General features: G+C 36.4%; 1 protein-coding gene across 1 annotated transcript in view; it reads left to right on the top strand.

The window, feature by feature from the left end:
• FIGNL1 (fidgetin like 1) overlaps nucleotides 1-19,382 on the top strand; it is a gene marked incomplete at its 3' end in the record, with an annotated part of 58,392 nt that overhangs the window by 14,873 nt on the left and 24,137 nt on the right. The window contains exons 6-9 of the mRNA XM_080609688.1: nucleotides 7,822-7,888; nucleotides 9,291-9,385; nucleotides 11,178-11,245; nucleotides 15,968-16,044. Coding sequence (XP_080465814.1) covers nucleotides 7,822-7,888; nucleotides 9,291-9,385; nucleotides 11,178-11,245; nucleotides 15,968-16,044 — 307 coding nt within the window. The remainder of the gene's footprint in view (nucleotides 1-7,821; nucleotides 7,889-9,290; nucleotides 9,386-11,177; nucleotides 11,246-15,967; nucleotides 16,045-19,382) is intronic.

Below are 19,382 nucleotides of genomic sequence, written 5' to 3'. Positions count from 1 at the left end.
AGCAAAAGCTCATAATCCCCCCTTTTTTGACATAAAACAGTGTTAGATTGGATTCTAAAGTTTGGTTCTATTATGATAAGTACCTGATCAAAAAGAACATTTGCTTACTTATCAGAGCTACTCTTCCTGTCAGTTCAGAACACCGTCCTATTATTTCAAGTTAAAACAAGATTTTGCCTTTTGGTTTTGGATTGTTGTTAGGGTGTTTTTTTTTGTCTGTTTGTGGGTTTTTTTGTTTTGTTTTGGTTTGGGTATTTTTTTGTTTGTTTGTTTTTGTGGGGTTTTTTTGGTTTTATTCTGTTTTTTTCCACATGGAGTAAGTAATCTCTGTACATCATCAACAAAATGATTTGCTCATTTCTAAGCAAATGGGCTGTATAAGGAGTATTATATGCTACCAAAAGTATGTTTTTACTGGCCTCCACTGAAGGAAAATTGGAGAAAAAACTATCCCTATTTTAGAAACCCAGAACTTTAGAAATGGGATTTTTTAAGACAGCCAAAAATATGTCACGATTTTTTCAGAAAAGTCGTGTCTGACTTGACAGTTGTTTCTTTAGTTTCATGTGGTAACATTTTGAAAAGGGCTAAAGTGACTTAAATTTCTATGAACTGTTTTCAGAAGAATTAGCAGATTAAGTTTGTTTATACTCGTGGTTAAGTGCCAAGTGGGACAAAGAAGCTTAGATTTCACCAAGCTCTTTTGAAAATTTAATCTTTTTACTGTTCTTGTTATTAGCCTTTAGTGTTTGTTTTTATGAGTATAAGGATGACTAGGCTGAAAAGTGGCTTTGATACGTGCAGAATGCTGCTAATTTCTAGTCTGACTACAAGTAGTGAGTCCTTAGGATGACCAAGCACTTCCCATCAATTTTTTTTCAATATAATAAGACTATGACTGTGAAACAAAGCATTTCTAGGTATTCCAAAGTGAAATTTCTTCTGTGGGCTGCACCTATTGAAATGGACATGTGCCATAAGGTATGGTTTATTTCTTTGTTATATGGAACCAGCACATAATATATTATGCACTATATCTCCATACACTAACTGCAAAGTTAATGTGGTTTTTCCTCATCTTTTGTCCATTAGGAAAAAAAAGCAACTTGCCGCTCATAAATATTTATTTCTTATTAATTTTTTTATGTGTAGCAAGAGGAAATAAAAATTCTCTTTTATGTATTCGGTGACATCTTTACAAAGGGTGATTTAAGTGTTGTTGTTCTTCGTCTGTTTGCCTAGCTGTGCAAAACAGGCTTTCAAAGACAGCAGAGGCTGGTCTGAGTTCATATGGCCTGTACCGGGTCTTCCATTTATTTGTATACATAAAACACGTCAGCTTAGATTAAACTAGATCTCATTATCCTTATGGATGGCCTCTTAACTCAAAAGGTGTGTTAATTCTCTGTCATGCTGAGCAACAGTCCATGCACTCTATTAGTGCTCTGTTTTCTGGCTTGCAGATTTCAAAAGCCTTTCCATTTCTTTTGTTCTTGAGTATTTTGGTGCAATTTTATTTTGTTCTGGTGCCAAAGATATGCACATTGCCAAGGAAACACCTCATGCCATGTTATTCCTTGTCTCTCTGTATTCAGTCATCCTTCACTAACGGCTGTGATTCAACATCAAAGCAAAAGGTTTAACAGAAGAAATTCTGCCTAAAGAGACTTGCAGCAGCAGAGAGATCATTCCTAATGAAGACATCTTGGCTGCATCCAAGCTGATGCAGTCTCCCTTATAAGAAAAGGAAAAAAAAGTTTTGTAGAGGATTAAAAAGAACATACAAGCAAATTATAGTGCCTTGTAGGCATGATTCTCCTCTTGTATTTAAGGAACAAATGAGGAGTTATTATCCTGAACTTGATAGAAGTCCTTTGCTTGTAGAGGTGAGTGGAGAATAAGGGGCGAATTTGCTTGATGTGAAACAGGTTCTCTCATTGCAGCCATCTGGTATTTATAGGTTTGCTTTTTATGTACACAGGATTTGGCAGTCAGTCTTGTTTGGGGACAGGCATTGTCTTTAAAATGAGTCTTTGGATTCCTATTCACCATCAATATCTTTGAGCACTAGTAATGTGTATATAATTTTGTTCATTGAAGGCCGTTGCCAATTAGTGTACCCAGACCTCTGCTTTTGTTTCCTTTTTTTGATTTTAAAATTCAGAAGTGTATCAACTTGTCTCTTTCAAGATACTTTTGCAGAAACTGAAACAGATATACTTTTGTATAGCAAAGCAAGCAGACTGCGCAAACAAAGCACTTAACCGTGTCCGATGTTAAGGCACTAAAGTTGCTGCAATTTACCGAGGAGCAATCTCCAAGGGTGGCTGATATGCAGCCCTTCATCTGGCCACCAGATAACGGGGAGCTTTAAAGCATATGCTAAGGTCGTGACCGTGTCAATAATTACAAACATTAAGTGGTGGTTAAGCACACACATAAATGCCTTTCTCAGTTGGACCCTGTATGCTCCCAGCTTGAGACAGGCATGTACTTTGGATGAGCATTGACCAGGATCCTCAAATATGGAGACCACCAGGTAAAGCACTGCTAAGTTCAGGTGTAGAGTCCACTGCATTCAAGCCTAGTTCACTTGAATGTGTCTAAGTGGCCTGTGAGCTTTATGCTATCTTTCATAAGTCAACACTGATATATTGCAGCTGGCATATATATAGTACAATATACTTCAACAACCTCATCCAGTATAAAGCTTCTATAACATAATTGCCTTGTTGCTGAACAAAGGCCCAGCATGAAATCTCTCTGACTCTAGCTGAAATGACTCTTCTGAAAGATGATCTGCAGGATATTATGAAGCAGGCTGTTTGTATCTGGACTCACTTGGGAAACAATAAATCAGAATTAGAGTGACAGAGGAGCCATCTTTTCAGTAGAAGTTAACACTAATATCCTGACCACAGATTCCTGTTTGGAAGAAGCATTCTTGAGATGTGTACAGATGTCCAGGGTGATGTTTCTTAATCCACAGTTTGTGAATGATCACTAGTTTGTAAAATACTGAATGGTTTAGTAAACTGTTGCAGTTTTCTTCAAGCCACAGACATTCTCTTGGGTGCAAGATGGCAAACAACTGAGTAGGAGAAAATAAATACAGTAAGAGAACATTGAAGGTTCTGCCTCATTATAGTTAATTGCAAATGAAAGCTTTGTGGTGAGCCTGTGCAAAATGTGTCCACATACTTTTCAAAAGCTGTAGGGGGTCTTCCAGTTGAAAAGATTGAGAGTTGTTGCTCTCAGGCATCATAAAGATTCATGCACGTTTCCTGACATAGCTCTTGATTTCAGAAAAGTAGTATATGAGATGACTGATGCAAGCACTTTTGCTGCTTTGTATTAGCAACCAGGCTTGAGTCAAATTTGAAGTGCGCAACCTGAAAAGGATAAGGCCTACAGGCTATACTGAGCCATCAGTCCCATTTCTGTGATGCAGCCTGTCTCCTGCCCTTTGCACAAATGTGATTTTGCCAGTGCTATACAGGATACAAATTGAGTTAGATTTGTTGTGTAGAAGTGAGACAGGGTAATGAGAATCCTGACAAGAGCAGATGCTGTCACTTGAAGTGGTTTCTGAGAGTTAAATCGAGTAGCTTTGAGGCTTAGACTCCTGCAGAGAGGACAACAAAATTATGTTAGAAACTGAGGTACGCTTTACAGAATAAGCCATTATTTAAACAACCAAGCATATGTTTGAACTCATAAAATCCCTTACTGAAGCAACATACTCCTTATTCTGATTAGAAGGAGAATGCTTTAACTGCAGTACGACACTAATAACAATAACGTGTAACTTTCCTGTTGTGAAATCTCTGTCATTATTTTAATTGCTGGACTAGCCAAGAAAATTTCACTCTAATCTGGTCAGAAAGTCTACAACATATTATCATAAAATATATGTATAAAAGCAAAACTAAGTCTATAGTCCACTCTTTATTAGGGTTAACCTCTATTCTTTATGTATATAGAAACCCCAGAATTTTCTTTCCATTTCTTGTTACCCAATTTGTAGATCTGCAGTTCAGCCGAAGATGAAACTCAAGTTTCTCCTGGTTGTGGGAACATCTTAGGTAGACAGTAATGTGATAAATACATTTTGACTCCACACATGGACGCCACCTTAGTAAGAAAAGAGACCAAGCTCACTTCTCTTTTTAAAAAAATTATCCTGCAATCTTTTAAAAGCAGCCTTCCTCAAAGGATGATAAAACTTCCAGAGAAGTCATAAACGTACCTCAAGGCACTGTAATTATTCTGTTCTTCTCATGTGTCTCAGAAGTATGGGAAGGCCCAGCGTAAAGATTAGATTATTCTGAGAGAAAAATGTGTTAGCAGCAAAATGTTCAGCTCATTTGCAGAACTGTATTTGTTTCAAACTCAGATTCTTAGTAGCTTGATTTGGAAAAACATACCGATTTTTCCCTTTCTTATTTTATAAGGAATTATAATTATTATTATTAATAATTATTTATTATTATAAATATATAAAGTAATACTGTTATTTATTATTATACATTTATAATAATATTTTCCCAATAGCCAATAGTTTTGACTGGTGCCATGAAACATGATGATAGTTATTAATATTGCTGTAATTGTGAAGTTGAGGGAACATGTGCACTGCCAGGAATAAAACATTTTCAGGGTTTTATATGACTACGTTGAATCAGGTCTCTGCTATACAGGATACGACTTCCTCTAAGAGTGTACATAAATTCATATGAATAGAGTACTATCTGAATACTTTCCATTAAACAGAAAAATTCAGCCCCCTACAACAATTTAAAATATCTCTGAGGTATACAGTATGATAAACAGGGGAAGTTTAGACTGGATATAAGGAAGAAGTTCTTTACTGTTAGGGCAATGAGGCACTGGAATGGGTTGCCCAGGGAAGTTGTGAATGCTCCATCCCTGGGTGTGTTCAAGGCCAGGTTGGACAGAGCCTTGGGTGGCATGGTTTAGTGTGGGGTGTCCCTGCCCATGGCAGGGGGGTTGGAACTAGATGATCTTAAGGTCCTTTCCAACCCTAACTATTCTATGATTCTATATAGATACAGAAATGTTCGAAAGTGCACTTAAAAGAGGGGGTTTACCTCTAGCAACAGATTATTGAATTAGTTCAATATTCTTGGGATGTGTAGTTTTAAATTTCTGGCTTTTTGAATACATCTCCACCTGCTCACTTTACTGAATGCTCGTGTTACTGTGGGATTTCCTAGAAATTTTGAAAAATCCAGTTTAATGAGTAGTAAAACAGCCATCTCTCACTTTGCATGAGTTCTCTAAAAACTTGCAACTAGCAAATGAAAACCCTATTGCATTTTTCCAACTCTCTGTCTCATAATCGGATTATTTTTGTCAAGATTCCAGGCCTTTCTAGTGTGCTGTTGCTGCATTATTTCATAGACTGAAAAGAAGAAAAAAAAGCTGGATGGGAAATGTGAAAAGCAAAAATAAACAAGCATGTTAAAACCTCATGAGAAGTTATTGAGAGGACTAGTTAGGGAACCCCCAGAAGGACAACCAATTCTTGGTTCTGAGATGTGCACAGGACCTGCTTCAAGATGTAACCGTAGACGATTTGTAACAGTCTTCAATATCCAACAGCTGGTAGAAGTGAAAAGGCAATAAAATCTCTATCTTGAAAGTAGGTGACAATTTATGAATGAGGATGAGTGTTCTAGGGAACAAATAAAGGGCAAAATATTGGTAGCTATCAAGCATTCTGTTTAATTAAAGGAGAAATGCTTAGTGCAAATGTGCATCGTCTTTTTAAAAAGAGGGAAAAAACACCCTCCTTTAAAAAGCTGCTGTTGTTTGAGTATGGGAACCCCTAGAATTAAAGAAGTATCATTGAAATGCAGGAGAGACAGCATGTGAATGTCCAAGCCAGAACAAGAAAAAAGCGTACACTTGGCAAGTGAAACATGGTATTAGGCTAAAACAGATGATAGGATTTAGGCAAACAATTTGCTAATGCCATAATAACATGGAATTATTTTTCTCAGAAGTAGAAAGCTTGTGCTAGAGATAGAGTAAAAGCTGAAGCAGATAAGGCCACATCAGGTAACACAAACAGGAGCAAAATCGTTTACTAAAGGAGTGCTTCCTCACATCATGATGACTGTAACAGACAGGCCAAAAGTCCACCCTGTCCCCAGCTGCAGCTCTCAGCTGGTCATCTGCAGCACGTCCCCATTCTGCAGCAGCTCCACAACTACGTAGCAATGACAGATAGTAGAGCAGGAAAACCTACTGTCCGGGACAAACTAAACAGATGCTTAGAAAGAGAAGATTACTTGGCATGTTGGATGGGCCAGAGAAGTCCAGTGCAGAGAAGGAATCACTGGAAACTTTCCCTCATGGTATCGCTCCTTCTACAAGGGAGGGCAATGAACCCAAAGGCTCTGTGTATGTACTCAGTATGGAGCTGTGACCCAAAACTGCACTGCATGGAGTTTTAACGCGTAATCATACCTGTGTTTTGCTATGACAGTATGTTTTTTTCTTGAAAGGTCTCGTGGATGGATAGATATCTAGATATTCCTTTGTCTTCTTATAGGTCTTGCCATGAGTTTACTGACGGATATGGACACACAACAGAAAAAATGTGGCTACTTGCAGATATGTAGGGAAAAACAGTGAAAGCAGAAGATAGTGCATTGGCAGTGTACTTGGCAGAAAAAGTAACCAGAAGTACAAAAATAAACCCCTCAAATTCTGGATTTCACATATTTGTAGATATGTCCTGGCTGTATTATGGTTGTGTGTGACCTTGGATAAATGATCCAATTACTTTGTACTTAATACTCTTAACTAAAACCCAGTATATTTTATTTGCCTATTTAGCCTATGAAGTGTCTTCTATTGTATAAAAATCCAGAACAAGGCAGAAATCAAACCCAGTCTTTATTAGCACTTGCAAAAAGGAGACAAAGTGTTTAAAGCATAAATGTAACAATGAAAAATCAAATAATGTCAGTTTATATGCACTTGGTAGTTGTTTTTTGGGAGTTATAATTCTAGCTGCATATTCCCAGTAAGTTACCATAGCTCATTTTCACCTAGTTATATTCTTTTTTTACTGTGAAAATACAGTATTTATGTTGCTTCTGCCTTTTGCCCACTGATAATGCAGCAGGATACATTAAAGGAGGCATTAACTGAATAAAGAAAGGATGTTTCTGGTATTTTGGGATGAATCTGGGAGAAAATGTTTCTCTGGCAATGTATCTTGCAAACCTAATATGCTACCAGTGAATAGGTCCCAGGCTGCAGATCCATTGAGCACAAAGCAGTTACAAGTCTGTTACAGAGCTATGGCTCTTTAATTCAAACAGCAACCTTTTATGATTCGTTCTGTCAACAGCACTTCCAAGCACCTTTAAGCTGATCAAGTTCAGAGCTTGCTTATAGACCACGAACTGCAAATCATTATGGTGATAATTGTGTACGTGAGGTTAGTACTGGGCCACATGATAAGCATGTGGAACACATGGGAAATATATAAAATATAGCATTAATGTAATACTGTGACTGTGTTGCATTACTTGTCCGTCAATTTTAGATGAACATTTGATTTCATTCATCTGTTTCAATAGATGCCTATGCGAGCTTTGAAAGAATTGATTCTCAAGAGTTCCCCTGAAGGATGGTTGTTGGCTGCTAAAAGCCATTTCTTTTGCCCTATATCACCTATTCTCTCTGTTTATTGTTGCCTTTGCAGACAGTTTTTTTTCATTTGATACTATTCTTTGCTGTAACATATTTTGGTTTTTTGCCTTTGTGTGTTTGGCTCTGCAGTTCTGTGCAACACTTGGAACCACATCTTGCTGCTCCTTTGACAAGCTGTTAGAACTGGGTCCTATCTGTAAGTCTTTGCTGCTACTTTCTAAAATTGCAGATACCAGTTAAAGCCATGCTGAGTCGTTTCCAGGGCGTTGTGCAGCATCAGTGTCCAAATTCAATAAGGCTACTTAGAGGTGAGACCTTCAGTTACAGTTTTCCTTCTAATATTAGGTCAAGCAGCAAGCTTGAGCTCTCAAACTGTTAAAGTGTACAGAGGACATAGCATCAAAGGTTTCTGGGTGGGGAGTATTTTGGAACACTCAGTGCTTCAGTTTGTAACATTTTTCTTCAAGTCCTTTCACCTGCAAGTGCATCTAGAGCCATGGTCAAGAACGTGGAAAAGCTGAATTCTGATTATCCTGTGCAGCAGGAGTTTTGCTTCTGTTTGGTTCTAATGACTACAAAAGCAGAGAAATATGCACCAAAAATCCACATATATTCTCCTTAATCCTCCCTCTCCCTTCCCAAGTATGTTTAAAAATACATAATCAGTTGGACTTTGAACACGTTTTCAAATAAACCTAAGTCATGGATGTTATGAATAACATTTTATTAGCTTTTTCCAGATATTCATGCAAAAATAAAATGTAGTTCACAGGTATGCACATTCCAGCATGAACTTGGTGCCCAATTGGATTTGAATTGATACACCTCTGCATGTGGAAATACCCATCAGAATTATTTGATGACCAGTGTAAAGATGTTATGTGGGCTTCAGTCATCAACTTATAGACCAGAATTCTTACCATTTGCATTAATAGAGGTGATCTGTAGCAGAATGTGAATATTAAATTACAGAGGATACATAAGAGGCTTAAATGCTTAAATATTTCTGCAGAAACCATTCAGTGACTAATCAAAACTGATACTTCCTTAACCTTTCAGTCCTTCCTCTTGCGTGTCTCAGTCCGTGAAATAAACAGCTTGCTGCACATAGTTCAAAAGCATGAACATGCACATATATCAATACACAGAAAATACTGTTTAAAAACGTGTTCGTGATTCATGAGTTAGAAGTGGGGAGCACAGCTAAGCCTCTAGCTCCTCTTGCCAATGTAGATAGTTTTAATGCTATAGAAAGGATAACTACACCTCTAGATACATATTTTTAAAGTGCATTTTATAATGGTTCTTAAATCAAAATTGTTTAGTATTTTATGTTGCTTAATATTAATAAGATAAAACCTAGACATGAAAGGACTCTATTTCTGTAGAAGTGTGGAGGAAGAATAATATGTTATGTATACATCTTTATGTATTAACAGAAACCCAGATGGTAGAAACATTTAATCTCTTAATTCAATTTTAAGTTGGGAAAATAATAGCAAAGAAAAATCTCTCAGGCACTTGGCTCATGCAAATGAATAGGGCTTTTTAATCTGCTCTTTAATTTTATTTCCCATTCAATTGCTTTTTTTTTTTAGGTAATAAGGAAAATATCTGGCTGCATATTGATGCAGCCTATGCTGGGAGCGCATTCATCTGCCCTGAATTCAGGCATCTTTTAAACGGAGTGGAGGTGAGTAAAGTGTTTCTTCTCTAGCAGCCTGCTAAAACCTTTCTCTTCCGTAGAATTTGTGTGTTTCTTATGCGTCCCACATTAATGACTCTTCTAGAATCTTTGAGTGCACTGCACTTCAGTTTGCACTACGAATCCTTGTATGTTCAATTACATTGCTTATGTTTATGTAATTTCTGCTGCTTTGTTCTGGGAGTATGATAGTTACCACAGTATATCATTCAGAATAGCAAGTAGTAGTGGATCAAAAGTAGTGAAACAAAGTGTTTTACAAAATAGAAAGAGGAACTTTTCCCCAAATATCCAAGAAGGCACATTTATAACATTACACAAAAATGAAAAAAAGAAAGAAAAAAGAAAGGATACATCCAATTTTTAGCTTATATCCTGAAAGTCACAGCCAGTAGCTGTATCTCAAACAGACAGGGTTTAATAACCAAGACAGCTAAATGAAATATTTCCCCAACAGCACTCCTGTTCCTTTCCCTCCCCTTGCTGAGCTACTTGGCATTCAGTTGCTTAGATAAGAATACTTCAATTTCCTGCTGCTTCCCTCAGACAGTCAGATAAGTCCTTGTCTTCCACGTCAGTGGAGAAAATATTACTGTTTGGTAAAGCCAGAAGTTTAAACACAGCACTGATAGGTAGCGACTAATGAAGAAGAGGAGGGGAAAACCCCCTTACAAATAAAGCATTTCTTTCTGTCTCTTATCAGCAAATGAAGCTTGTTGTAATTTCCTGTGGGGGAATATTTTTTAGATTACTGTTATTGGTTCCTGAAGAAAATGAAACTGCATCCCTTGTCTGGGACAGCATTTGTCGTAAGAGTAAATATTTAACAACTATGAACAGGTTTTGTACCTTACACAGTACAGGGAGATAGCTAGATAGATGTATGGATAGACGGAGAGACAGACAATCTTATCTTATTAGAGCAATCATTAATTGTTTACAAATGACACGGGAGGTTATGAGAAGCAAATGAGAACAGAAAAGTGCTATATGGAGTAGTCAGACACTGGTGCGGCTAGGGCCCCATCTCTTTTTTAAGGCAGATGGTTTCTGCCTTTGTTAAAATGTAAAACACTGACAAAGCTGTTCTACATGATGACCGTCTTACCTATGTGGGTTTCCTCTGATGCTATGCTTAAACATACATCGAGTAAAATACGCCTATTATATGATGTACAAATATGTATTGTGAATGCTTATTCTGTGTCGCTTTTTCTTTTGACTTAGATAAAAGTGACTTCTACTAAAAGAAAATACCCTGACAGTAGAAAAAAAAAAGTAATTTCCTGTTCAGTTGTAATTTTATGAATTAACGTAATAGGAGATTCTGAAGTAAATACATCATTTATCTTTATACATGAATTTTGTGTGTATATGTTTAATATTCTCGGAAATATAAAGCTTAGTGAAATGTTCTTGAAAATTGAGATATGAGCCACAGTGGGTGTTCCTGAGTATGCAGATTTTTTTTAGTTTACACTAATCTATATACTTTTCCATAATATCTGTATCTGTAAAGTATAATTGTTAGCAAATGCTCAAAATGTTGATAATATCAGTAGCCTAGCTGCACACCTAACCTGAATTCCATCCCCAAGATAAATGAAGGTTTAGCTACAATAGTTAGTAAGGTGAAACATCAGTGTGAACATTAGCAATAAAGACCGAATCCAGGAATCATTCTTAGTTAAGGTGTACTCAGACAATTTGGCAGTTGTATCATTAGCACATGGATCCTTTTCTCTTTCATAATTCTGGTTTTTTATTTATCCATTCTCAGTTTGCAGATTCATTTAACTTTAATCCTCATAAATGGCTCCTAGTGAATTTTGATTGCTCTGCTATGTGGTAAGTATTACAGTAAAAAGGAAACATTACAAGGGACAAAAGTCACATGTTAAATTAGTCTGCCTTTCTAGCAGTAGACATTTATTTACATTTCTCTATTGAATGAGGAATTCTGGGTAGCTTTGACTTTTGTAAATTATTTACAAAATTTACTCTTTTAATGTAAGTTTCAAAAAAGTAAAATTCTGAAATAGACCTGAGCTCTGCATTATGTTCCCAAGAGAAATCCTGAAAAGTCTGCAGGTTCATACTTGCTCCATTTTGGGACTGTTTAAAACATACATGAAAAAACATCATTTAAGGATGTTAATGCAATGAAGAGCATGCCAAACAGAGCTTTTTCTTATTTTCAATAAAATTTCTTTTTCTTTGAGCCTTCATTCTCTCAAATGCCTTTTTAAATGCACTGAATTTCAATTTCCCCAGATGAGAGCAGAGACAATGTTTTGATATAAAAAGAATGCCAAAGTAGAAATCCATGGACATACTTTGAAACAAAGCAAAAGGTCATAACAGTAATAATAGCAGTAACAAAAGCATCCCATGGAAGATGATTCTGTTGTGTCCCAACCTGGATCTCCAGAACCTAGTGTCTACCAGTATAATTGCTAATGATACTTACTAGCAAAATAGCTATTCAGTAAATGTGGACTATTTATCAAAATAAATGAGAACATTAATTTCAGTTATAATAGAAAAAAATTTGCAAAAAGAAGGAAAAACTAATCATTAGAAAGAATACTCTAAAACATCATCTATAAGAAGGTCACCTTGTTTAAAAGAATAAATGTGAGACAGTGATCACTCAGTTGCCTTTGGTTCACCTTTGGCTCTTTTAATATCCTTTTAATATCTTTTTAATGTCTTTTAATATCTTTTAATATCAGCAAAGTTGACTTTTCCACAGGTATGCAGATTATTCAGATAAGACATTACATTTTCTACTTTAGTCATTTTCCTGACATAGGCACTTCAAATATTCCAGGACATTATGTTGGGTTTCTTTTTTTTTCCTTAGAGCAAATGGCTTCCATTTTGACGCTGAGTCATCATTAGTGGCAGTGATTAATCCAGACTCCAGTTTATAAGCACCCCATAATTATCTGTTTCTTTCTGTATATGGAAATAAGAAGATGAAACTCCTTTGCTAGTTTTTTCCCTTCTTTTTCACATCCCTCGATGTTAACTAAGTAGCCACTCAGAAATCGGACACTGCACTGTCATTCTGTGCAGTCTGTAGAGCAGTCTGGGGCCAGAGTCTATTCCCCACCAGTTTAATTTCTCATTAATTCTGTTTTCCCAAAAACCCTGTGGAACTATGTTAAAAGTGTTTTACTTCTCTTTCCAGAAAACCAACGTATATACAATCACACTGTCTGTCAATTCATGTTCGTATCTCAGGCAATTTTAGCGTCTTCCTAGAAAAGCTTAAACTTTAGACTTAGAAAGTATTTTTCTACATTTTGTTTTTTGCTTTTTCTTAGGTACCCATTGCATAAAATCCTTGTTTTCATAAGGTAGGAAGATTCCATTACAAGGAATCTCGAGAGACCTTGCAACATGTCTCATTACTCAAAGCAAAAAACCTCGCAGCTACAGCCATTCAGGTTTTATTTCAGCAAGGCATTTATTATGTATAGGTGTTATTCATTTAATAAGAATGTAATAATAAGTATACATTTACAGTTAAACTCTTTGACTTGAAGCCAAATCCATCATTCAACTACTTCTAAGGCCTGTGTCCCAGATTCACTTCTCTTATCAACACTGCTGGAAAAGGTGAAATGTAGCAATAAAGGATGAAGGAACCTATGAGAAAAAATAACTATGAAAGATAAACAGTCCTCTTAGGATCCACAAGAAGCATAAATGATGATATTGTAATAGTAATAATTTAAAAAGAGTTCAGTAAACAGAGAACACCATTTCAGAATCAAATTAAGCCGAGTTCCATCAACAGGCAGGCTTCTAAATCACACAGGCTCCTCAGCACTTCTCCCAATAAACACTCCCATTTCTTTTCCTTGTAAGTTGATGAAGATAATCTAGATATTAGATCTGTAAGGTAATTAAACTACTGTAAGGTAATAAACTACTCAATGTAATATGTAGCACTGATGTCATTTGGAGGCAATTTCATTATAAACCTTTTGTAAAATATTCTCAGACTTCTCAATGTACAGAAAATAGCAGTCAATTTTGGATATAAAGGAAATGAATACAGTCACTTCAGGAGTGGTATATTTTTCATATTCAAATGTTAGTGTCCTTTAGAGACTTTGCCCTGAAACTACCAGTCAGTTTTGCTTGACCTGAGTGATTGTTACTCTGGAATATTACAAAATAGGAAGAAGTTTCTTTTTTTCAGAGATAGTGAAAGTAATAGTGTTCCCTGATATTTTTGCCTTTCTTTCAGGTTTTAAGGGTTAACTTTTGTGTAGGAAGATTATTTAAGTATTTGGAAGGAAGGTGCTTAAAGAAAATGCTTATCTGTAGGTGGAATTGAATTTTTCCTGTTGATTTATAAAATGAAATAATCTTTTCGGTTCTTATAGCTATCATTTAAAATGTGCAGAATAGAGTGAGAATAGGATAGGATAGGATAGGATAGGATAGGATAGGATAGGATAGGATAGGATAGGATAGAATAGAGTAGAGTAGAGTAGAGTAGAGGTTGTTGAAAGCTGCAGATGTACAATCCAAGTAAGCAACTTCTCAGAGATTTTCACTGCTTTTATTCACCAGGACTTTTGTTGCGCATTTTGTACTATCAGTGTTTAATATATGAATCTTTGCTGCTCAAGTTAGATCTTAATAGATCTATTAGTGTAACATCAAGCTTTAAAAAACATCTAACTTATCATAGACATTTTTAAAATATATATATTCACAATTCTTCAGTCAACCAGGGGTAGTTGCCAAGAAAGTTAAGAACACCACATCTGTCCATTACCAGACCACACAAGCACTTACTGCAAAAAGTGTAAATACATAGGGTGAAATCTAGACATGGAGTATAGAGGTGCAACTTCACTGGTTCCTATGCATTGATGTCCAGGATTTGGATTTATTTTAGTAATTCTTTCTGATGGTTTCTCATGGTTGCCAGATTAAGACCTGTGAAGTCCCCAGATGGAACAGACACCACTTTTTAAAATAGCAGTAACATCACCAAGGAAGTCCAAGATGGCAGCATTTTTGTGTCTTCTACGCTAGATATTCCTGCAAAATAGTTATCTGTTCCATTTAACATGGCATATTACAGGAGACGAAATGAAGTTTTCACAAGACAATAAATGTTCTTGCTTGTAACTCAGATTAGTTGCGTACAGAATGAAAACTACTGAAACATGAATATATCAAATAATCAAATATGTCTAATAAACTCATGTAGAACAACTTAGGGTTTGTTAAAAATATTTACTGTGATTAAACCTGCTTTCAGTTAATAGTTTCTTCCTTTTGTCTACAGGACATTTCCAGCACACAAATAAGTTATTGTTTTTATTGAGAGCATTCTGAATATCTTTTATTCTTTTTTCATGTACATAAACTTACTTATGTTCAGCTATGTACTTTCCATACCCGAAGGCAAGCACATAACTGTAAAACTTTGTACTTTCCTAACCATTAGTGAGAGGAAGGTTTTTTGTTTGTTTGAATAAGATGTTTTATGAACGCAGTCTAGATGTGGATGACAGTGGGATTATGTTTTGTCCTGTGCATTTGTACATACCCACTAAAATATTGGAAATTACATTTTTACTTAGACATTTACAATTTTACATTGAAACATTAAAACCCAGGAAGAGATGCACAGAAAATCATAAAATGTTTGGACTTTTGTCATTTAGCTTGTCTGTGTGTTGACATAATTATTACTTTGTAATATATTTATAGGCCTAATATAATGTTGTTACAGTCTTTCCCTTTTTGATCTCTGGTATCTTCTTCTTCTGCCTCTGTAAACCCCAGCATTTGTGGAGGTGAGTCAGTCTTACACATAGAGTGAAGCATAAACCAGGAAAATCTTGTTACTACCTCCTGGAAAACATAGCTGATTCTCTCTAAAAGGGACACATTGGCCTTTGAACCTCAGTATAGTCACACCATGCACTAGCTGGCAATCGTAAAGTATGCTTCTCAGTTTTACATTGTGCTGTAGTATGTTCGTCAGTTATTGTATATTGGATCCAACTAAGGGCAGGATGGTACAAGAGGGAAGCCTGAGTCTTGACCCGGTGGCTCATCCCTACCAGTTGCTACCACTGCAGCATGGAGAGACAAGGGCCAGCATCCATAAAGCCTCCTCATGGCTATGCAAGGTGTCTAGGAAGATACAGCTCTTCCCACACACGCTTTGTACTGCAGTAATTTCAAAGCAACTTCTGTTGACTGCAAACATTAGCATTGCTTCAGCTAGTCTCACATTCTGGTGTGAGTGTCTATCACCATAAAAAGATCCTCTGTGTCTGTTTCTTGTCTGTTTTTAAATATGCAATCGTGCAGTCATGCTGCCCGTTCCTGCTGAGCCTTACACTTAACTACTTGTAAGTACAGTACTGATATGGCTGTGAAAAAGCACTGAAAATGGCACAGGCTGTGCTCAGGAAATGCGCCAGTTTAAACACATTCAGTTTGCCTTCGCTTCTGGTGGAAATTTAATCCCTTCAATTTTAATTCTTAGATTTCTCAATCTGATGTCTTTCTTCTTTTATGCAGGGTGAAGAAAACATCAGATTTAACAGGTGCCTTTAAATTAGAACCTCTGTACCTGCAGCATCAGCATCAGGAGTCTGGTAACTTTATAATTAAGTGAGATTATTATTACTTTGTTTGCAGATTGATATTTAATGGAAAGAAGGACTCAAGATGAAAACTGAAATTCTTAAGACTACCTGTGTTGTTTAGGAGCCTATTTCCATCTTCAGAGTGTCCTAGGGAGTTAAGCTTGTTAAAGCGCAAACACATGTCTGGTGAGATTTTAGTTAGTATAAAAAGCAGTTGAGGGAAAGGTGTTTTATAAAGCATTATATTAATACTTTTTATTAGGATTTCCCCAGCTCCAGACTCACTATTGACTCTTTGTAGGAGTGTTGAGAAATTTATTAATGATCTTTTGGCAGTCAGATAAACATATTATTGGGTGCTGTGTGTTGAGTCCCTTAACCTGCCTTCCCCAACATACCTTTGTTCAGAATGGTTTCAAGATCTGATTTGGTTTTAAAGTTTCTGTACTCTACAACCTTTTTTCTTAGCTAAGAGTGCGAGCTCTGATTCAGTTTCAAAAACCCATGTCAGGAGCAAACATTCCCTGAATCCTCAGGGAAGGGGTGAACTGTGTTTCATATCTGTGCTCTATTTTGAGTGATCTTATCCTATTGCTCTCATGTTCTTAGATTGACTGTAGAGGAGTCAGTAAATGCAGGCTATCTGTCTTGTAGAAAATGCTCGTGAAAGCTTGTCACAAAAGGCTTACAAAGAACTTACAAATCTTAGGCCCTGTACAAAGCTTCTTAGTGAATTAGTGCTGCTCCTTGCATATACCTAGCAACTGCAGATTGGAACTTGACATCCTGATGCCCATTTTTACACATTCAGTTATTAATTGATTAATTGTGAAGAAGGTCCAACAGTGCAGTGTTAACACATGGTGCAAGTTCCCTCATAACTTTCTCAAGAGGGTAAATCACATGCAGATGTTCCTATCATTTACTCTATCTGATATTTTTCCTGGAATTGCTGGTGCTGATCTGTGTTCAGAAGTGTATCTTGAGTACTTTTATCTTCTCTCTGTTATGTCTATGAACTTTCTGACATTTAGATCAAAACCATCCAGAATTCCACCATTCATTAAAAAGCCCTAGGAAAAAATGGATTCCTGTGCCTTAATCCTGAACTGGCAGAAATTTTGCATTTTATTCCTTTTCTACATTTGCAAGCAATGCAAATATAGAGCAGTGCAATAAACGGGAAAATGCAATAACTCTGGAGCTGAGCTTCACTCTCCAAAGGCTAGAATTGTTAAGAAAATATTTCTTTTTCTTTTTTAAATGAAAAATACGAGTTACAGAAAAAACACTCTAGTCACCAGCTTTTACTTAACGTACACAAAAAACACTTCAGGAGAAAAAATCCAACCTTAACTTAATTGAAAATATGTTCCTGTGACAAGTGACAGTGCTGACACAAGAACTGTGGGTCTTCCAGATGTTAAATAACACTAGAAGGAAATCAAATCTCTCTTAAAACTAGGTGCTTTCAGTGAGGCCACCTTTCAGTTGATGTGAAAACTTTATCTGCTCAGTTGGATAAAAAGTTGTTCAGCCTTTGTCTTACCTGCAGAAGCTGTGATAACATGTAATGTGATCTGGACGTAATGATTTCAAAGAGATCAACTGATTACTAGCAGTCTAGTGACACTAAATCTTTCTATGCTCTATTCCCACTTGATATTTCCAAAGACCTGGACAACACTTTTCAAATGCAAATGCCCATAGTTAAGCTGTTAAACTCAATCCACAACTATGCCTTCAATAAACTTAGTCAAATCTGCAAAGGTGCTGTGCTGTTACAGTCCCTATTGATCCCTATGGGATTTATGACATATCAGCATAAGAAAATGTGACTTGTCTAGTGGAGGGTCTTATTTTTTGAGTATGTCTCAGGTCTGAGAATTCCTATAATGGTTTACAAGGCAAATGAAGTAGCATTTTTGAATTTGCTCATCTCTCACTCAAGAATTTAAATGAGCGGAAAAATATCTCTATCTGTGAGCAATTACTCTTAATAACCATATGGCAATTATGTGTGCCCCCAAGGGGAAAGTCTTTATTTTGTCGTTAATTATAATTTTATGTGATTTGCATCATCACACCAGGAAGATTGTACTAGCTTGCCTGGCAACCCAGGATATAGGTCAAATCCTAATGGCAGTGTTAGAAGAATGCAGCTTTATACTCTATTGTGAATGCCATGTATGCTCCCACAATGCTACTCCTCCTGGTTAAATACAGATGTAAGACCAAGGCTTGTAATCAAGGACTAATCATTGATTGTATTCTGCTTCACAGCTTGTGAAAGGCATTGTTGTGGATCATTAGACATAGCCCCTTTCAGGAGCGTAGGATTATTTATCTGTCACCAGTTGCTTTTCTCTCTTTGCTACCAGTCTTGCAGCTATCAAACAAAAATGGCTGCTACAATGCAGAAGAATATGAATGTTATTAAATTACCTCAATACCAAGCTGAGACAACCATGTTCATTTTGTGAAGTCCAGGAATAGGTTAATGATTGTTGGTTGTTGTGTGCGGTTTTTTTATCTGGCAAATAACCTAGTAACAGGTTAAAGAACCAAATGTCTTTACATTGCAGGGAGGAAACACCCTGTTTTTTCATATGTTTTGGCTGTGTAGATGAGAAAACATTTACAAGAGAGCTTGTAACACAGGAAATACAGTCTTTTTTAATTCCTAGAAAATATAAAGGCTGAGAATTATGCAAATGACATAGACTGGACAACTTCAGAAGCTACAGTTCTATATAGAACCTTGTGGTTCATAATTCCACGAGCACTCTGACAGCACTTTCCCATGGAATTTAGGTAAATGCTTTCATATGAGGCTTATACTCCACTGCAGAATAATGAAGCAGAGTAAGAAAGCTAAGCAGATGCTTCTACATTTTCCTAAAGAAGTGCTTTAAATTTTATGTCAGTTTAATTTCTGTCACTGTCTTACTACAAGTAATTCAGTTTTATGTTACAATTTACTGTGAAGTCAGTTTAATTACCTTATTCAAAGAAAAGGTAGATGCAACTTCTCTCTGTGTGCTTCTATAAAAGATAACTAATAATGCCCTCTACTTGCCTCCCTGGGCTGCTTTGTGGCTTGGTCAATCACTACATCAAATAAGAAGCCATAAAAAAATGCGGACTATTATTCTCCAAACAGGACGAGATGAATTCCGAGTCAAATTTTCCAGTCACTTGTTAGACATGCTGAAGCATTAGCAACAAATATAAGAATGAGTTGAAAAGACAGTTAGAAATGGATTATTTAAAAAAGTGCTAACAGTTCACTAGAGTAAAGCTGGTGACATCTCACAGCAGAAAATGAGTGATGAAGTGAGTCTGGG

This window comes from Psittacula echo (genome assembly GCF_963264785.1).
Source record: "Psittacula echo genome assembly, chromosome: 2".
In the NCBI taxonomy this organism is placed as follows: Eukaryota; Metazoa; Chordata; class Aves; order Psittaciformes; family Psittacidae; genus Psittacula; species Psittacula echo.
The sequence above is the reverse complement of the archived record's forward strand: the minus strand, read 5'-3'. Positions and strand labels throughout refer to the sequence as shown.